The following is a 17,964-nucleotide window of genomic DNA, read 5'->3' as shown; positions in this document are numbered from 1 at the left end:
GGACAGTTGGCCTCGGCGGGAAACTCCCCTCCTTCCACATGTGCGAACAGATGGTGAGAACAACCCCCAATTAACAGTCCTCCTGCACAGAATGATTCCCTCCTCAAATACCATGCCCTCCCTCCCTGTTTCAATGGCAGCCGAAAAGCAAGCAGCAAAGCAGAGGCTGACACATATACTCAGTCCTGTCAACTATGAGTTAAGGAGTTGCTTCTTCAACACGGGTGCCAAATTTGACATATCTTGACTTTTTCCCCTTTGTGGAGCTGGGGTGGACCCAGGACGTGATGCATTCGGCTCACAGGCCACCAGTTTGACACCACTGTTCTTCAAGCATTAGGTCTTTTAACCAAATAAAGGTAGAAATCTGGCAAATAGAAGGAGAGCTAAGTTTGAAAGAAGACTCTTTCCAGCTGGTAAATCGGTTTGCCAGCAATACATGTTTATGACACACGGGTTGTGCTTTTCCAGTTGTTGGCCAGAGGAAAGTGGTAGTGTTATATGACTTTTTATTCATCAATAAAATGCCTTGAGAACTGTAAATAAAGGATAACATTCAATCTAAATATTAGTATATTACAATACTAATACATACTATACAGCACTTCAATCAGGACAATATAAATACTAGCCAAAACTAAACACATTACATTATAGATTAAAATGTCAATGTGGTCAGTGAATTCAGTGATTCTAGCATGAATTCCATAAACAATGGGAAAACATATTTTGTGAAAATGGCTTATTCACTAAGGCTCGAAGTCTTAGAGCCTTCAGAGGAATAAGCCTTTTTCCACAAAGATACTAGAATTACTTCTTGATTTACAACCACAATTAGGACCGGGCATATGGACATGCTTTCTTTGGTGGGTGATCAAGCCAATTGAGGTTTATTCAATAAGCCATTATCCAGTCAAGCACTGTTGAATGCAAGTATACCCGACTATTTTTTTAAAATGAACCGTCCATTCAGGGTACTTACAACCCTGTGCATATTTTTACAGGTAGAAGACGCTGCAATTCCTCCCCTCCCCAGGTGGCTCATATAATTTTAGCACCTGCACCGGCGGCCCAAATGCACAGCCAAAAAGCGCTCCGGATTGCTTAAGACAGAGGTCTTCAAACTTGGTAACTTTAAGACTTGTGGACATCAGCTCCCAGAATTCTCCAGCCAGATGGGAGTTGACGTCCACAAGTCTTAAAGTTGTCAAGTTTGGGGACCCCTGGCTTAAGAGAAGCAAAAGAAGGCAGCAAAATGCGAGCAATGGAGGAGACACCTCCAGAAGCCCAGAAGGACGACAGGTTCACGTGTGAATGTGACCAGACGTCCCGATTTTGGCGGGACAGTCACGATTTCGCATAATTTGTCCCGCGTCCTGGGGCGTTCTTAAAAAGTCCCGATTTTTGTGACCGGACCCGGCAGTAAGCCTGCCCCGCTCCCAGCCCTGTATACCCATCCCAGCTGGCCAGTATTTTGTCCCTTCTGTCTCCCCGTTGCTCAGAAAAGCAACTTCGGGAAGGTCCTTTGCTAGCAGGCAGGTTCTAGGACACCTGCCGCCACCAAAGGACCTTCCCAGAGTTGCTTTTCTGAGCAACGGGGAGACAGAAGGGACGCAATCTCCTTTCATTCTCCCTCTGCCTCATTCACTTGTTCGGATAGCAGAGAACGAAAGAAAATCGCATAGCCGAGGACAAAGGAGCCTGCAGCCTCCTTCATTCAAATGTTCAGGCAGCGGGGATGAGGGGGGGGGCTTTCTCGCACGCCTTCTTTCTCTGAAGCCGCGCTGGATTCAGCAAACCGGGCAGCACATGCCCTTGGGATTGTGCAGCAGCCGAAGATCGCCTGTTTAAAATGATCGCCTGGTTAAAAAGGAGGAAGAGGAGGCTCCGCTAGTCCAGAGCCCATCCACGGGGGCAGGGATCCCCCTCGTGTTCCTCGTCTTCCTGGATGGGCTCCTCCTCCTTTTTAACCAGGCGGCTATCAGAGAGAAGAGGGCAGCGCGTGCCCATGCAAGAAGCGCAAAGGAGGAGCAGAACAGCCTTAATCATGTCGAGCTGCCCAGTCAAAAAACCTTTTCCTTCTGTAGAAAAAAAAAGGGGGGGAAATTCCAGAGACCAACTGAAGGAGGGAATCAGGGCCAGGGCACCCTTTGCTCCGCCACAGCAACCTTTTCAAGCAAGATCAGACTAGTTTGAAAGCCTCGCCTTCTACTTCAGCGGGGAAATTCCCTGCCGCCCAGGCTCCGTCCCGCAGAAAAAATCCCCTTAGCCGAAGCTCGAGAGGCAAGCGCTGCCTCCGCCCGCCAGAATCTCTGGAGAGAACTTTGCAACTAATTGAGGAGTGGTGAGCAACAAACTTGAGTGTTTGCACGCATTCAGCCAAGGTCCTGCTGAGCCCCGCTACTTTGGACGACCCGATGGCTTTTACAATGGATGTGCACCCGCGGGAGGTGTTGAAGGACAGGCAGCTCAGCCTGATCCAGGACGACAGGGGCTTACAGACAGAGACAGAGAGAGACACACACAGAGTGAGAAACACACACATACACACACACACACAGGGAGGGAGGAGAGACAGAGAGAGAGACAGAGAGAGAGACAGACAGAGAGACAGACAGACAGAGAGAATGACAGAGAGAGACAGAGGGAGGGAGGGAGATAGAGGCAAAGAGCCACACAGAGCGTGAGAGACAAACAGATACAGAGAGAGACAGAGAGAGGGGGGGGAGAGAGGGAGAGGCTGAATGAATGTTTATGCACAGGAGGGGGATTTAAAAAACTTCAGAGTGAATCCAGGAAGAGGGAAGAGATGGAGGACTGGCTTTTCGCTCCGATTTCTAAGCCCCCAGCTGTTAGTGACGGAGGAGGAGGAGGACGAAGGAAGGGGTTGCATTTTGTCAGGCTGACAGCTCATTCTGTGGTGTTTTAAAAAAGTCCCGATTTTTTTTTTTAAGCACAAAAGGAAAAAATCACGGGGAGCCCCAGGGATTGTTCCTCGCAAAGCATCATGGTCGCAGAGATTGCAAATGAAGGTGTTTATCTCCCTGCCCGGCTCCGTGTCCTTGTATTCAAATCGAAGTCACGCTGAGTCCCATTCAGAGGGCGGAGGGACGCTGTGCTTTTTTTTGGTTTTACCTATGTTCTTGCAACCATGCAAAGGTGGGTTTTGTGCTACAAGGATCTTTCTTTCTTTCTTTCCCTGTCCGCGGTTCCAATTGCAGTCATCCTTTGCTTCGGATTAAAGCACCGTTTCTCATTCCTTGCAAAACTGGGGAAACAGCAGGGCTGCCTCCCTCCCCCCTTTCCTTGCAGCACCCTCGGTTGCTAAATGTTCCCCTGATTTGGTTTATAAGTTCGCAGCAATGCGATCCAACAAATAGGAAAGTTTTAATAAGATCTTCTGACTTTATTTGGTCTCTGCTGCCCCCCCTCACCTCCAACCCCGTTAGCCCTTGGGTTTTGTCCCCTCCCAAGAAGAGAGTGGGAAGGAGAGGAAGGAAGGAGGGAGGGGGGAAGAAAAAGAAGAAGGGAGGGGGGAGAAGATGGAAGGAGAAAAGATGGAAAGAAGGAGAAAGAATAGAAGGAAGAAGGAGGAAGATGGAAGAAGAAAGGAAGAAAAAGAAGAAGGAAGGGAGAAAAGAGGGAAGGAGGTAGGAAGAGAAGGGAAAGAGAGGGAAAGAGCAGAAAGACAAAGAGGATGAAGTTGATAGGCAAGAGGAAGGAGGAAGGAAGGAAGAAAGAAAGTGGGAGGGAGAGAGGAAAGAAGAAAAGATGGAACTAGAAAGTTCTTTCTTGCTGGCCAGGTTCAATCCTGTCGCCTTGTTCCTGAGTGAGGTGTTTAGTGACCAAAGTTACAATGGCATTGAAAAAAGTGACTGATGACCATTTTTCACACTTAGCAACTGTTGTGACCATTTTTCACACCTAGCGACCGTTGCAGCATCTTCATGGTCACGTGATCAAAATTTTGATGTTTGGCAACAGATTCGTATTTATGCTGGTTTCAGTGTCCTGGGGTCATGTAATTACCTTTTGTGACCTTTTGACAAAATATAAAAATTTTAATCAAACCCCCCCCCCCCCCCGGTCAATGGTGTCCCTCTTTACCAATCTGAAAATCTGGTCACCTTACGTGTGAACCAAAGGGGAGTCCAGGCAAAGCTGCCTTGCATGTGGCCAAGAGATTCCCTCGACCAAGCTCCCTCTCTGCTCCATAGAGAACGGTCGCCGGGGCCAGGCAGAACCCCGCTGGGATGAAGAGCGGAGCGGGGTGGTCCGACGTCGAAGCCGCACCCCTTCGCCGCGGCCACTCGGCTTCGTTGCGGAAGAACCGGGTGCCTACAAGGGGCGGGGGAAGCTGGCGGAAAGCTGGCCTGCATTAGGAGGAAGAGGAGGGAGGAGAGTGAACGAGCTAGAGAAAGATGTCGGCAGCCGGCGGAGGGGCTACTTCCGCCGTGTCGGTGTTAGCCCCGAATGGGAGGCGAGTGACCGTCAGAGTAGGCCCAAGCACCCCCCTGATCCAGGTGGGTTTGGTGACGGGCAAAACGGGGTTGTGTATGTGGGGTGGGGAGGGTTGAGTTCGCTCTGATTGGCCGCGATCTGGAAAACAGGTGAGCAGGCTAGTTATGATTGGGTCTGTGGACAGGTCGTTGCCCCTCAGTAGCTCTCGGGCCCGCAGAATGTTGTTGTGGGCGGGGGAAAGCAGAAAGCTTGCGTGCGGGTGGCCGTGTCGTTAAAAATAGAAAGCTAGGCCTTTGTGGAAGGGAAAGGGGGGCTATGTGCTCCCCAGGTGAGGATTGTGTTTTCTCACGCTCCTCTTTGCAGAAGGGGTTCAGTGGAACACTGCCGTCTCCTATGGATTCTCACCATTCTAATTCTCTCTTACAGGGAACAGAAGGGACTACTAGTATCCTTATGCTTCGCAAAGTGTATTCGGTCCCTATACAAAGTGTGTTTGGCCCCTATGCTATGCCAGAGTGTATTTGATGCATGCTTGCCTTACTAAGTGTAACTTGGGGAGGAGCTACCCTGAAAAATAAAAGTAGTAGTAGGTTACATGATCTATTGAGCCACAGATTAGCCAGCCACAATTTAACTCACTGCCAACCCGGTTTGTATGATTACTATATGGTTCAGAAAGTTATGTGAAACCAGAAAAATTGAGATAATAAAAGCAGCTGAATTAACTGTTGTTAAATATGGTCTGTGTAAAGGAAAAGCAACCGAAGAGAAATGATCAGTATAAGTGATTCAATTGGGATACTTAAAGAGTTTTAGGGTCGATTGTATGTTTTTAGTATTACTTTAAAACCAGATTAAAAATGAATTGCTATATTTGCATGAAATGCTTCCTATGGTTAATTTACTGGTGTTTTACTTAATCTATTTTTCTGGGTTCTCATGATATGCTTATCCAGAGGCTAACCCCAAGAACTGGATTCGCGTAGCATGAGGTAAACTAAAACTGTGTTCATATCCAATGACTAGTTTTTCTTTCAAACTTTCTTCTCAGCAAACTAATTTAGTGGCGAGATTATTTTCAGACAGTTTATAGAACTTCATAGATAAACTGAATATCCCTAATAGATCCTAATTTATATTCTACTACACTTGACACAGAGACTAGTTCATCACCTTAAGAGATTATACATCATATTAAGCCTCAGTTTTTAAATATGACATTAAATAAGCTCAAATTCGCCTATTGTGTTAAATGATATGTCATGTCTTACAACCAACAGTTCTGTTCATAATGTAGGGCAAACTTAAGCAATCTTTCTACTTAGTGTTATGTGTGAACCTTGATATGGTGAAATTTATTGCTGTGTTGACATAATATATTGAGCCAAAAATCCAGTTAATGAGAATACACAATGTAATTGCAAGCATAACAGATTCTGGGTTTGAATGTTTATGGTTAAAAAGTGCTGCACAATGGAGAGTTTATCTTCATGTGGACATGGCTAATGCCTTTTCTGTGAGGTATGTGTAAATGAAAGATAAATGTCTTCCATTTAACATAATTTAAGACTTCTATAGCTATGTTTCCAGTGCCATGCTGAGGTAAAGCAATATTTTAATTCCACATTTGTTTTTAGTTGTTGATATTTGGTTTATTTTGTTTAAACTTGTTTTTGTCTGAACTTCTCTGAGAGGAAGAGAATATAGAAATAAGTACACTTGTTCACATTAACTCTTGTCTTGCCATGCAAACAGATTTTGGTTAATTCTCTTTTCATACAGACTAGTTTGGCACTTTGTGTTAAGCCATTTTTTAAAAATTTAAGTATGGCTTATGCAATAAGTACAAATGACAAGATTGACAGTCAAGACATAAAAAGTGACTATATTGACATCTTGGGCTAAGCTAAAACAAAACAATTGTATGATTGTGTCTCATATATGGGCATAGACACTAAGCACAATAAAATTATATCACAAAGGTTATTTTCCATTTCTGGTAATCAAGTTGAGTTCTATTAGCTACATAAACATATTCACACTGTTTTATTAGCATTATGAAAGTGGTTTGAAGCTACCTTCTTCCAGATTTTTTCAAACTTTCAAGTTCAATTTATAGAAACATGATTCCTATCTAAATATTAACCAAATCTGATTGATTTCTTTTGAGATTAGATTAGATACTTATATTTAACATGTTTATAATTTATAATCTTTCTGAGCTGTTGCCTGCAAATTCAAGGACATAGGTTCCCCCCCCCCCGCAACTATAAGCCTATGACATATATTGGGCAGTAAATGAACGGTATTTTGATACATATTCAACACCATAGCTATTGACTCTACAGATAGTCCTTGATTTATGACCAATCACTTAGAAACTACTCCAAGTTTTGACAGACCATCCTACTTGTAGCCCAGATTTGAAGCTTTGATGGTGAAGGATCCCCTCCCATAGTCATATCGCATTTTGAACATTCGGTAAATAGGTCTCACGTTTATAGTCATTTTCAGCATCCTGTGGTCATATGATCATAATTTACTATGTTTCTGTGGTGTTTGCATTACAACTGCTACATTTGCTTTATGACTGCTGAAAAAAAAGTTGTAAAATTGGTCATAGTCAAGTGGTGGCCCACTGAAGACTGTTACAACTTACAACCGTAAATCTAGGCACAATTACAGTTGTAAGTTGAGGACTGCTTATATTTTGGCACTTGTTATAGCCATGATTCATGACCATGTTGTGAACTAATATAATTCAGATACTCCACTTTCTGTGAAAAGTAGTATCATTGATGAGTAGTTAATATGATTCTAAAATGCATTTTTGTTGATCTAAGTTATTTTTTCCCTATGTAGATGTGAATTTGAATTCCTACTTGACACATGTTAGGAAAAAGTAAATAATCTATTTGAAATATTTTGTGTGTGTCAGTCCAAATTAATTTTCTGTATATATTTTTTTCTTCAGGTCTTGGAAGAAGTTTGTAGAAAGCAGAATTTTAGTCCTAATGAATATGATTTGAAGTAAGTCTTACTGCTTTATTTTTAATCAAATTGTATGGCTGCCCATCTCACAAAAAGCGACTGTGGGTGAAATAAATGGAATAAAACCCTAGGTATAAAAACAACAGATATAAAAGCATAAAAATCCACACCAAAAGATAAATATTATAACAAACAAATATACAAACCCTAGGCAGAGAGAGAATAAGAATGCTCACCTCAGTGATGGAGCCATCTAGCCAAGTTTCTGGTTCTGTGGGCACCCCCAGGCCTGGTCATATAGTCAGGCCTTCTGGAATGTCAAAAGGGGTGGGGCAAAACTTTTTTGTGGGGGGAGGGGAATATTCCTTAACACAGGTGGCATAATAGAAAGGGTACATCTCCTGGTACCCACCAAATGTACCCACCTTACCTGATGATACAAGCATGCCTTCTCTGCCAGAGCTAATGGGGTGGGCTGATGTAACTACAGAGAGATGGTCCCTCAGATAGTCCAGTCCCATGTCATGAAGGGTTTATAATGTTAAAATCAGCACCTTAATTTTGTACCTGAAAGCAAATTGGCAACTAATGCACAGTTTGCCATTTTCCTCTTTCTTTGCCATTATTTTATAGGAAAAAACATCTGAAAGAGTTTATAGTAATAATTCCAGAGATATTCCCTTTTGTAATCTTTCTAAATGTGTATGTTTTCTAGATTTTTATTTTGACAGAAGTTAACTATTCACTATTACGTCGATTATATTGTACTATAATAAAAATTCATATCCCCTCTTTCTACTTACAGTAAGATAAACACATTCTAGTAGGGAGACCCCTCAATGCCTTAATAATTGAGATAATTTGTGTATAGAATCTCTAAATTTAACTTTATTGGAGAACTTAATAGCATAATAGGCAAAGGACTGTTCATTATAATTTATTAATATTATTAGCTAATAACTATTAAATACCAGTATTTATTATAGTTCCCGTATTGACTTGGTTATGTTTTTCTCATTTACCTTTAATTTTATGAGAAAAAGAAAGTTAAATATTTGGGAATATTTCCAAATATAATGGGCTCCAGCAGCAGAAAAAATTCTGGCAATAGTTTGTACCTCATTCTCCTCTTGGCTGGTATTCCAGACAAATTTATTTTGGTTGCTCAGCTAACACTTCCTGAGTGGTTGAAATCATCTTAATGTAAATTTAATTCATTTTCCAGCTCCTTCATTTAAAAAAAAAAGATCAGTGGGCATATACCCACAGTCCAATAGCTTTAGTCCTTAGCTTTACTCTCAATTGTCCCTGGGTTTGGATGACATAACTAATTCAAAAAAAAAATTTGGCTTAGCATTCCTTGTAAACACACTCATTGATTGGTTCAGACATTGTTCTAAGCCATATGACGTTGAATAAACCATAATTGGTTAGAATCATGCAGCATTAATCCATAAACATTGGTGAATAAAATCTCAATACATGGCTTCATACAGTAAAATAAAAAACACTATTTTTATGGCTTAGTGCAATGCAGGAGGTCCTCTATTCTCCATGGTAATAGACAGGGGGCTCGTTGACTGAACTGAAATTCTGAAGTCATGCCTCCCTGGTAACGGTCCTCAGTCTTTCAATTCAATCTCAGCTCACCGAACTGGTTTTCTTGAGCTGTCAGCTCAGAGTTGAAAGAAATTAGTTTTATTCCCTGGACTGATTGAATTGGTTAATAAGATCACCAGGATTGGAAGTTGTTCTTCATGTTGTGAGTGAAGCCGCGGGTGCAGCCACGGGGCTTTTTAGCCTGTTTCAAATGTTTGACAGCTTCGTGCCTTCTGCTGCCTCCGAAAATTTCTCCTGAACTTGTTCGGAGGTTGGGGTGGAACAGAATTTCTGTTGCTAAGTGATGTAGCTGTAAAGTGAGATTTGACATGCTTACATTGCTTAGTGGCAGCAGTCCTGGCACTCCCCATTGTGATTATTAGCTGAGGACCCATACTAATCTGGCAGCAGGCAGCCCAGAATTGCATGGGTCTAGGGCTGCTTGCCATGTTGCTGCAGCTACCTTGCACTCTGCCCTCCACAGCTTACCTTTGCTGTTGTCTTGTTCCCATTGATGACAGGTGTGGCATGGTTCTGGAGCTGTAAAAATTAGCCCCTGAGCTGCTGTGCAAAGGCCAGCCCCAACTCAATCCAGGAGTATGACCCAAATGACCTTTTTAGTGCATTACATCTCTGGGGCTGCAAAACATGGCCCCTGAGCCACAGCACAAAGCCCAGCAGTGCACTGCAAAGCCTTAGTCACCCCAACCCAGTTCCAGTCTCAGTCTTTCAAGGAAGCCATTGTGCATGACCTGGAAGAAAGCCTCGTGTGACCAGTAGCTGCCTTGCGAAGGGCCATGCTAAATATGCTTCATCAGCAGGAGCAAGAAACTAAAGGTCAGCTGGGGAGGTGGAGCACAAGACTAGAGATCAGAAGAGCATAGATAGGGAGGTGAGGGGCAAGTGGGAGTTGAAGTACCCCTGTGGTCATAATTGTGGGTAGGGTGTTAAGTGTCCAAATTTTGATCAGATGCCCATGTGGGTGCTACAAAAGCTGCAAATACAGGCATCCTTTGTAAGTCTCTTCATTCAGTACTGGAGTAACTTTGAACAGTCACTGGATGAGTGGCCATAAGTCTGGGTTTATCTGCATGTAAATTTAGCCTTTCTGACTAACTTCCATTTTAATCATTGTTTCCCCAAATAAGAGCTTATCCTTCTACTGTATCTATTGATATAATCGCTTTTAGAAATAATATATTGAAAAAAATGAATGCAGATTCAGTGTAAAAAGTTCCTAACAGGCATGTATGTTTTTCAGATTTCAGAGGACCGTGCTGGATCTTTCTTTGCAATGGAGATTTGCCAACCTGCCCAACAATGCCAAATTGGAGATGGTGCCAATCTCTCGTAATAGAGATGGGATTGAAGATACAGTATGTACTTTTCATTTTATGATGACTTTATTTTTATTTATTATCAAGATCTTTGTAGATTTTTCTTAGACAACAATATGTTCCCCTCCCCCTTAGCAGGGATCCCTGTCTACCTTATGGTAAATATATTCATGAATATAAATTATTTAAATGAAGTGTTATGCATCTTAAAATACTATGTATATAAAAGCATTCTTTAATCCCTATAGAATATGCTAATTTACTTTTCATTTTTAGTTCCCTTCCCTCTTTCTCCTTTTATTAATACAGTTTAGTGTATTAAATTGTATTAATGTGTTAAACAAGGGAAGGAGAAAGAAAGGAATGGAGATAACGTAGCAATAGCAGAATTCTAGTTTTAAAATATGGTAATATTCCACTACATTTCAAGTATAGTCGTGCTTTTATACAACCTGAAAACAAACATGTGCTCCTTCTGCCAGTAGGTGGTATTAACAAACCTGGATGGTTGCGTTGTAGTTTGGTTATGTGGAAATTGGAAAATCTGACTGATTCTTGTGTTAATAACATACAGAGTTTGAAATCATACTTTGCCTTGATTTAAAACTTTGATTTATCTAAGAAAGAGCAAGTTAGCACTCATGATTATCACTTAAAAAAATGAATGGGTCTATCCTGTCAAGCAGGCCTGTGCTGTTGTTGTATGTGAATGCCACTGTGTTTCTCAATGTATTCTTAAATTCTGGGAATCTGATTCTTCAAGTAGGCTGCTTTTTTATGTATGGCTACGTTAAATATTCCTTGCTGCCATTTTGGATATAAGAGGATTTTGGATTTCCAGGCCTTCAGTATGAAATGATTATGAATATTATTTGGAGTAAAAGTCAACCTATAGTACATGATCAGATTTTTGGTGCATAGCTTATGTTTACTATTTAAATTAGATATTTCTGGTGAGTGAATTATAAAATATTCCTTGATTTATTTTCTGTCAGATATAATTAGAAAACCGCATATCATCATATGCTTATTAGTATCTTTTTATATCTAGAAGTGGGTAGATTTAATCATAAACCTCTATTGGAAGAACTATAACTGATCTTATTGAATATTTAGACAGCTGATATACACAGCTTCTTAAAGTGGCAGTAACCGTGCTGACTCATTCTGATTTCATCATCTTAGTTTACAGCCTTACAGCAGCTGGTCAGCAATTAAATCATCATTACCTTAACATTTCTTCTGGTTGATCAAGACTTCTTGGGAGGTTCCATGTGGTTGGGGCCAAATGATTAATGTCTTTTTGTGGAGGAGATGGTACCTTTTGCCTTGGTACCACCCTCTTAAGAAGCCTTCCATGGAACACCATGTTGAATAACTTTTGTCCAATATCCAGCCTTCCCTCTCTAGGGAGGTTGTTGAAAAGCTCTGCCGTAGAGGGCCTTTGATGTAATGTTATTTGGATTCTTTCAATCTGGATTCAGACAAAGGTATAGCATTGAGACGATACTAGTTGTGCTTTGGGGGTGACCTTTGGAGAGCTTACGATGGAGACAGTGCAACCGCTCTGACTTTCCTAAATTTCTGAGCAGCTTTTGATACCATTAGCTAGGGATACTTTGGACTAGTCCTAGGATTGGGAAACACTGTTTTGCAGTGGTTTTCCTTCTTCATAGTTGATTTCAGTCAGTTTTGGTGGGGAGAGGTTTAGTCCTAGGCTCATGCAGTATGGAAGTTTGGAAGTTTATTAGTATTTGTATGCCGCTCACTCCCAGGGGGACTCTGGGCGGCTTAGAGACAACCAGGGAATATAACAATTAAAAATAGAAATGCAATTATTTAAATTTACACAACATACATACCACTTAAAATGGGGCGGGATGCTGATCAACAGCCCCAGGCCTGCCGGAACAGCCAGGTCTTAGTAGCTTTACGGAAGACCGGAAGAGTAGTGAAGGTCCGGATCTCTACGGGGAGATCATTCCATAGGGCCAGGGCAGCAACAGAGAAGGCCCTCCCCCGGGGGGTCGCCAGCTGACATTGACCCGCCGATGGCACCCGGAGGAGGCCCAATCTGTGTGATCTTATCGGTCTTTGGGAGGTAAATGGCAGGAGGCGGTCTCTCAGATAACCAGGTCCTAAACCATGTAGGGCTTTAAAAGTAACGACTAGCACCTTGAAGCGTGTCCGGAGACCAATGGGGAGCCAGTGCAGCTCATGGAGGATAGGTGTAACATGGGTGTATCTAGGTACACCCATTATCGCTCGCGCGGCTGCATTCTGGACCAACTGCAATCTTCGAGCACTCTTCAGGGGCAGCCCCATGTAGATTATGGGGTGCTTTAGTGCTCAGGTCACTAACTGTTCCTCTTTAACATATTCATACAGTTGTTGGGTGAGGTCATTTGATGGTAAGGGTACAGTATCAATGTGCTGATTATACCCAGTTGCACAATTCTACCCGGGTTGGATGGAAGATGCTGTTGTGGTGATGACCCAGTGCCTGGAGGATGTAAGAGTCTAGACAGGGAAGAACTAGCTCCAACTCAACCCAAGCAAAACCTAATGACTTTGCATTTGTGAGGCCGCCAAATTCTGGTGTCTTATAGCAATAGCACTTAGACTTATATACCATTTCATAGTATTTTACAGCAGTCTCTAAGCAATTTACAGAGTCAGCTTCTTGCCCCCAACAATCTGAGTCCTCATTTTATCAAACCTGTAAGGATGGAAGGCAATGTTCCCTCTAAGTTGTGCGGCTGCGCGGCGGTGCATGTGGCAACAAAACACCACGCAGCAGTTTCCAACTTCCGGGCAGTGGTTTTTGTGAGACGCCTTCCATGATAATAGGAGAGGAGAGCCAGCTTGGAGTCAGCAATCAGTTCTAGGTCCAGAAGGCAGAAAGTAGCTGGGAGAAGGGGTGTGGGGGTTGGGAAAAGGCATGGGACGGGCTTCCAGCAGCGATGGGAAAGTTGCCTCTTGGAAGGAATGACCCGGCTTGGCTCCCACTTCATCTCTCCTGCCTCATCTCTCCTGCCTCTCCGCTTCTCCATTCGGTCGTTGGGCCGAAAGCGGGAGCCATTCTGGGTCATTCCTTCCAAGAGGCAAGTTTCCCAGCGAATGACTCGCTGCCCTAGACTCGGGGAGACCCTCTACAGTCCCTCTCGTCTGGCTGGGATGCCAGCGTGAGTTGGGCTGAAGGAAGGAGGGATTTTCTCTCTCTCTCTCTCTCTCTCTCTCTCTCTCTCTCTCTCTCTCTCTCTCTCTCTCTCTCTCTCTCTCTCTCTCTCTCTCTCTCGCATTGAGAGAGAGAGAGAGAAAGTTAGTTAGTTGGTGGGCAGACTTAGCACTTTGTTAAGTTTGTTTCTCTGTGTGTTGTGTGTGTGTGTGTGTGTCTGTCTCCATGGATGCAATTGTGCAAGCATTTTTTCCTCTAAAAGAACTTTTGGATTTCTCCTCACCAAACCTTTAAGACTGAAAGAGTTAGAGTTGAAATATAAAGAGATTGTCAATCACCATACTGTTAGATTGATAGGCAATTATGGACTATCTTGATTATATCCTCCTTAGAAAGAATATGCTACTGTATGGTTGAGAAAAAGATCAAACTTTATTCCATGGAAACCCAACAAAGTTCATAGGGAGGGTTTCTTTCTACGATGGGCTTCTTGGGTCAACAGTGAATATCAGTTATCAAAAATGTAGGTAGAAAATTAAGCAGACAATAGGCAATTACAAAAAGGAAGCCAACTTTCTGAATTCTGTTTCTTTGCACTTAGTGACTTATAAATAGACTAATGTTCTGAAATCCTGACCTAAATTACTATATATTTTAAATAGCTGTAAAGCTATGCTGAAAAAGTTGTTCTCAAGATATTGTGATAAATTCAATAGAAAGAAGGGAATTCTTGATGAATTTAAGGAGAAATGAGAGTATTGGATAGTAAATGGACAAATAAAATTACTAATCAAAGAGAATATTTGCACCTCAGGGTTGAAATGAGATGTTCTCTCTTTCCTCTTCCTCTCTTCTCCCTCTGTCTCTCTCATCCTCTTTCTCTTTGTCTGTCTTCTCTTTCTCTCTCCTTCTTTTCCATTCTTCTGTCACTTTCTCTCTCTTCCCTTCTCTCTCCTCTTTGTCTCTTTCTGTCTCTCTCACCCTCTTTTTCTTTGTCTCTCTCTCTCTCTCTCCTTCTTTCCCACTTTTCTGTCACTTTCTCTCTCCTTCTCTGTCTCTTTCTGTCTCTCTTCCCTCTTTTTTTCTTCCTCTTTCTCACTCTTATTATTTCTCTCTACCGCCCAGTCTGTCCCCATACTTATCTTCGACTGATCATGTTTGCAATAATTTACCTTTTCTAAATAGGCGCAGTTCCCTTATCGGATCCCTCGCTCACTCAAACACACACACACGCACGCACGCACGCACAAAACCATTTTTCTCTATTCCAATTCAGATCCTATAAATCAATTGCTCTGTGAAACATCTGTGAAAAAAAATCAGGTGCTCAGGCATGAAAATGTGCCCCTCACACACTATACTTTTTCGCACACACTGAAAAAAAATTAGAGAGAACATTGTTGGAAGGCTGAGGCAATCTTGAGCTGGTCAGGATTGAACTCCTGGCAATGAGCGGAATTAGTCTGCAATACTGCATTCTAACAACTGCGCCACCACAGCTGCTAAAGGTGGGCTCCTCCTCCTTGAGGGTATGTTTCCATTCTATCAGATTGGATAGAGTAAGCATGCTACAGGTCCCTTTTCGTAAATATTGGTATTTAGTGGAATTTAGGAAACATATCTTTTCTGGAGCAGACACTGTTGTGTGGAACACCTCCCTGGGAACTGACAGACCCCTATACCTTTATTCTATCAGTTTATTTAAGAAGTATCCGTTTATTTAATAAGGAGACTCCAATTCTTAGTTCCTAATACTATTAACTATTGTTAGAGGTAGTCCTCAATTAATGACTGTTCATTCAACGGCCGTTGGAAATTGCAATGGCAATGACTGGAATTATGACCCCTGCCTGAAGTTAGGGTTGATACAGCACCCCTATAGTCATACAATCAAAATTTGAGTACTTAGCTGCACTCCCACTCTTCCAACCACAGGGATACAGCAAATACCCCCCAAACTGCCAACCTTCTATCTAGGCCACTCTGAACAGCAGCAATAGATGGCAGCTCTGAGGCTGTGCGGCCTGGGCCTCAACTTCAGCCCTAGCAATTCCACTGCCACTTAGGAAGGCTCCCTCTGGCCATCCTCAAGGTGAGATTACCTCTGATGCCTAGTGCTCCCCAGGATCCATTGCAAGCCACTTACCTTCATGCAGTAATCTTTTTCTGTTGAGTACATGGCCTATCAAGGCAGTCCCAGATTGAATTAGGCCTTCGTTCTTGAAACGGGCATTTGTTCTGCAATTTCCAAAAACCACATGAAACCACAGATCTTTCATACAATTTCTGGAGGGTCCAGGGGCCACATGAGAGCAAGCCCCATTCTTGCTTGGCCTCTGCAGCTTCCGAAAATCATTCAAGAATGGAGTGTGTTTTTTGTGCAATGTTTGGAGGCTGTGGAGGTGCTGTGAAAATGATACATGCCCTTGTATGGCCTCTGAAAAATTTGCAAGAGGACCGCTGGAAATTGCACGGTCTCCAAAATTTCTGAAAATTGCATGAAAACATGTTTCATTCTTGCATGATTTTTCAGTCTTTCTGCAAAGAGTTTCTAATCCAGAGGGGCAGGGAAACTGGCATTCTATGACAGAGAAAGAGAAGTCTCCAAGCTTTGTTCCTTCAGTGCATCGTCCCAGTTCCTCTCCCTACCCTGCACTGGAAAGACTTTTTAACTTTCTAGATCACAACAGGGAAAGAGAGGACCAGGAACAGAAAGCTTAGATCATTGGGATCTTAGCAATTGCAATAGCAATAGCAGTTAGACTTATATACCGCTTCTTAGGGCTTTCAGCCCTCTCTAAGCGGTTTACAGAGTCAGCATATCGCCCCCACAGTCTGGGTCCTCATTTCACCCACCTCAGAAGGATGGAAGGCTGAGTCAACCTTGAGCCGGTGAGATTAGAACCGCTGAACTGCAGATAACAGTCAGCTGAAGTGGCCTGCAGTACTGCACCCTAACCACTGCGCCACCTTGGCTCCTTTCTCCATCCCAAGCCATCAGTTCTTGTCACAGAAGGTGTTGCTTTTTCCTCTTTCGGCGGACAGCTCTTTCTCATTCACTTACAATGGTAAGTCGAGGACAACCTATACAACATACAGTGCAAAGACTGACAAGCAGGTAGAAGACAGACAGATAGACTGTATCATGAATATTAGTTATTAGTCAGAATACATAATATCTTTTTGTAAGGGCCTAAAGACATGACTGTACCAGTCGGCTTGGAGTCCCAGTGGGGGAACAGCGTAAGAGGTGGTTTATTCCACCTACACCCCATATGTCTTTGGCTTTAATGTCTTTTTATGTTTTAACTGTATATCTAACTGTAACCAGAGGTGGGTTGCTCCTAGTTCGGCCGAATCAGTAGTGGTATTTTTGCCTGGGTCGCAGAACTGGCATTGACCCAGGCTTGCCACGCCCTCAAACTGCTGCTGCCGCCATGTTGTTTTCTAGTGACCGCACGTGCGCAGTTCACTGTAAATTGTTCTGCACATGCGCGAAGAACAATTTAAATTGAACTGTGTGCCCGTGCAAAGCGTGCAAGAAGCCAGCCAGTAGTAAAACCGGCAGCAACCCTTCACTGACTGTAACCTGCCCAGAGTTACCCAGTGGTAAAATGGGCAGCCAGTAACTTTTGTAAACAACAAACAAATAAAGGTCCTTAAATTCATCACACACTGACAAGTTACAAAACAGTTTCAATTGGGAAACTGTTCATAAAATTCAAAAATGGAAGATAATTCATAGAGGCTTAGCACTCTTGACAGATCAATTATTAACATACACAGAGATATGCTTAATGTTTAAGCCGTCAAAAAAAGTATACAAAATCAAGGAGGAGGACAAACAGAATAATAACAGAATTGGAAGTCTTCTAGTCCAACGTCCTGCTTAAGCAGGAGACCCTACGCGCCATTTCAGACAAGTAGTTGTCCAATCTCTTAAAAACCTCCAGTGTTGGAGCACCCACAATTTCTCAAGGCAAGCCGTTCTACTACAGACAAATTGTTTTGTCTGGAAATTTCTCCTTATTTCTAGGTTGGTTCTCTCCTTGATTAGTTTCCATTCATTGCTTCTTGTTCTGCCTTCAGTTGCTCAGCAAATAGGTTAACCCATCTACTTATTTGTGGCATCACCTTAGATAATGGAACACTGCTATCATGTCACCTCTATGCCTTCTTTTCATTAAAATGGACATACCCAATTCCTTCAATCTTTCTTCATATGTTTTAGCTTCCAGACTCCGAATCATCTTTTTTGTTTTCTTCACTCTTTCTAGAATCTCAACATCTTTTTTGTGGCAACCAAAACTATTCCAAGGCATTATAAAATGGTACTAACACTTCACGTAGTCTTGAGTCTGTCCCTCTGTTATGGCAGCCTAGGACTGTGTTAGCTTC

The 17,964-nt window shown here is 42.6% G+C and overlaps 1 protein-coding gene across 3 annotated transcripts in view; it reads left to right on the top strand.

Annotated features, from left to right (window-relative positions):
* The first annotated feature begins 4,319 nt into the window (after nt 1–4,319).
* The window catches only part of ASPSCR1 (ASPSCR1 tether for SLC2A4, UBX domain containing), a 77,834-nt gene continuing 64,189 nt past the window's right edge, over nt 4,320–17,964 (top strand). The window contains exons 1-3 of one of the 3 annotated variants that reach the window (XM_087710075.1): nt 4,320–4,523; nt 7,436–7,491; nt 10,313–10,427. In XM_087710075.1, coding sequence (XP_087566201.1) covers nt 4,422–4,523; nt 7,436–7,491; nt 10,313–10,427 — 273 coding nt within the window. In that variant the 5' untranslated portion in view covers nt 4,320–4,421. Of the gene's footprint in view, nt 4,524–5,432; nt 5,454–7,435; nt 7,492–10,312; nt 10,428–17,964 lie in introns of those variants that run through there. The other 2 variants (XM_014061492.2, XM_087710074.1) reach the window with 2 other exon arrangements.

This window comes from Thamnophis sirtalis, unplaced genomic scaffold (assembly GCF_051295495.1).
Source record: "Thamnophis sirtalis isolate CommonGarterSnake01/CBP01778 unplaced genomic scaffold, rThaSir2_p1.2 scaffold_3, whole genome shotgun sequence".
NCBI lineage: Eukaryota > Metazoa > Chordata > Lepidosauria > Squamata > Natricidae > Thamnophis > Thamnophis sirtalis.
This window is presented reverse-complemented; position numbering and strand designations above follow the sequence as displayed.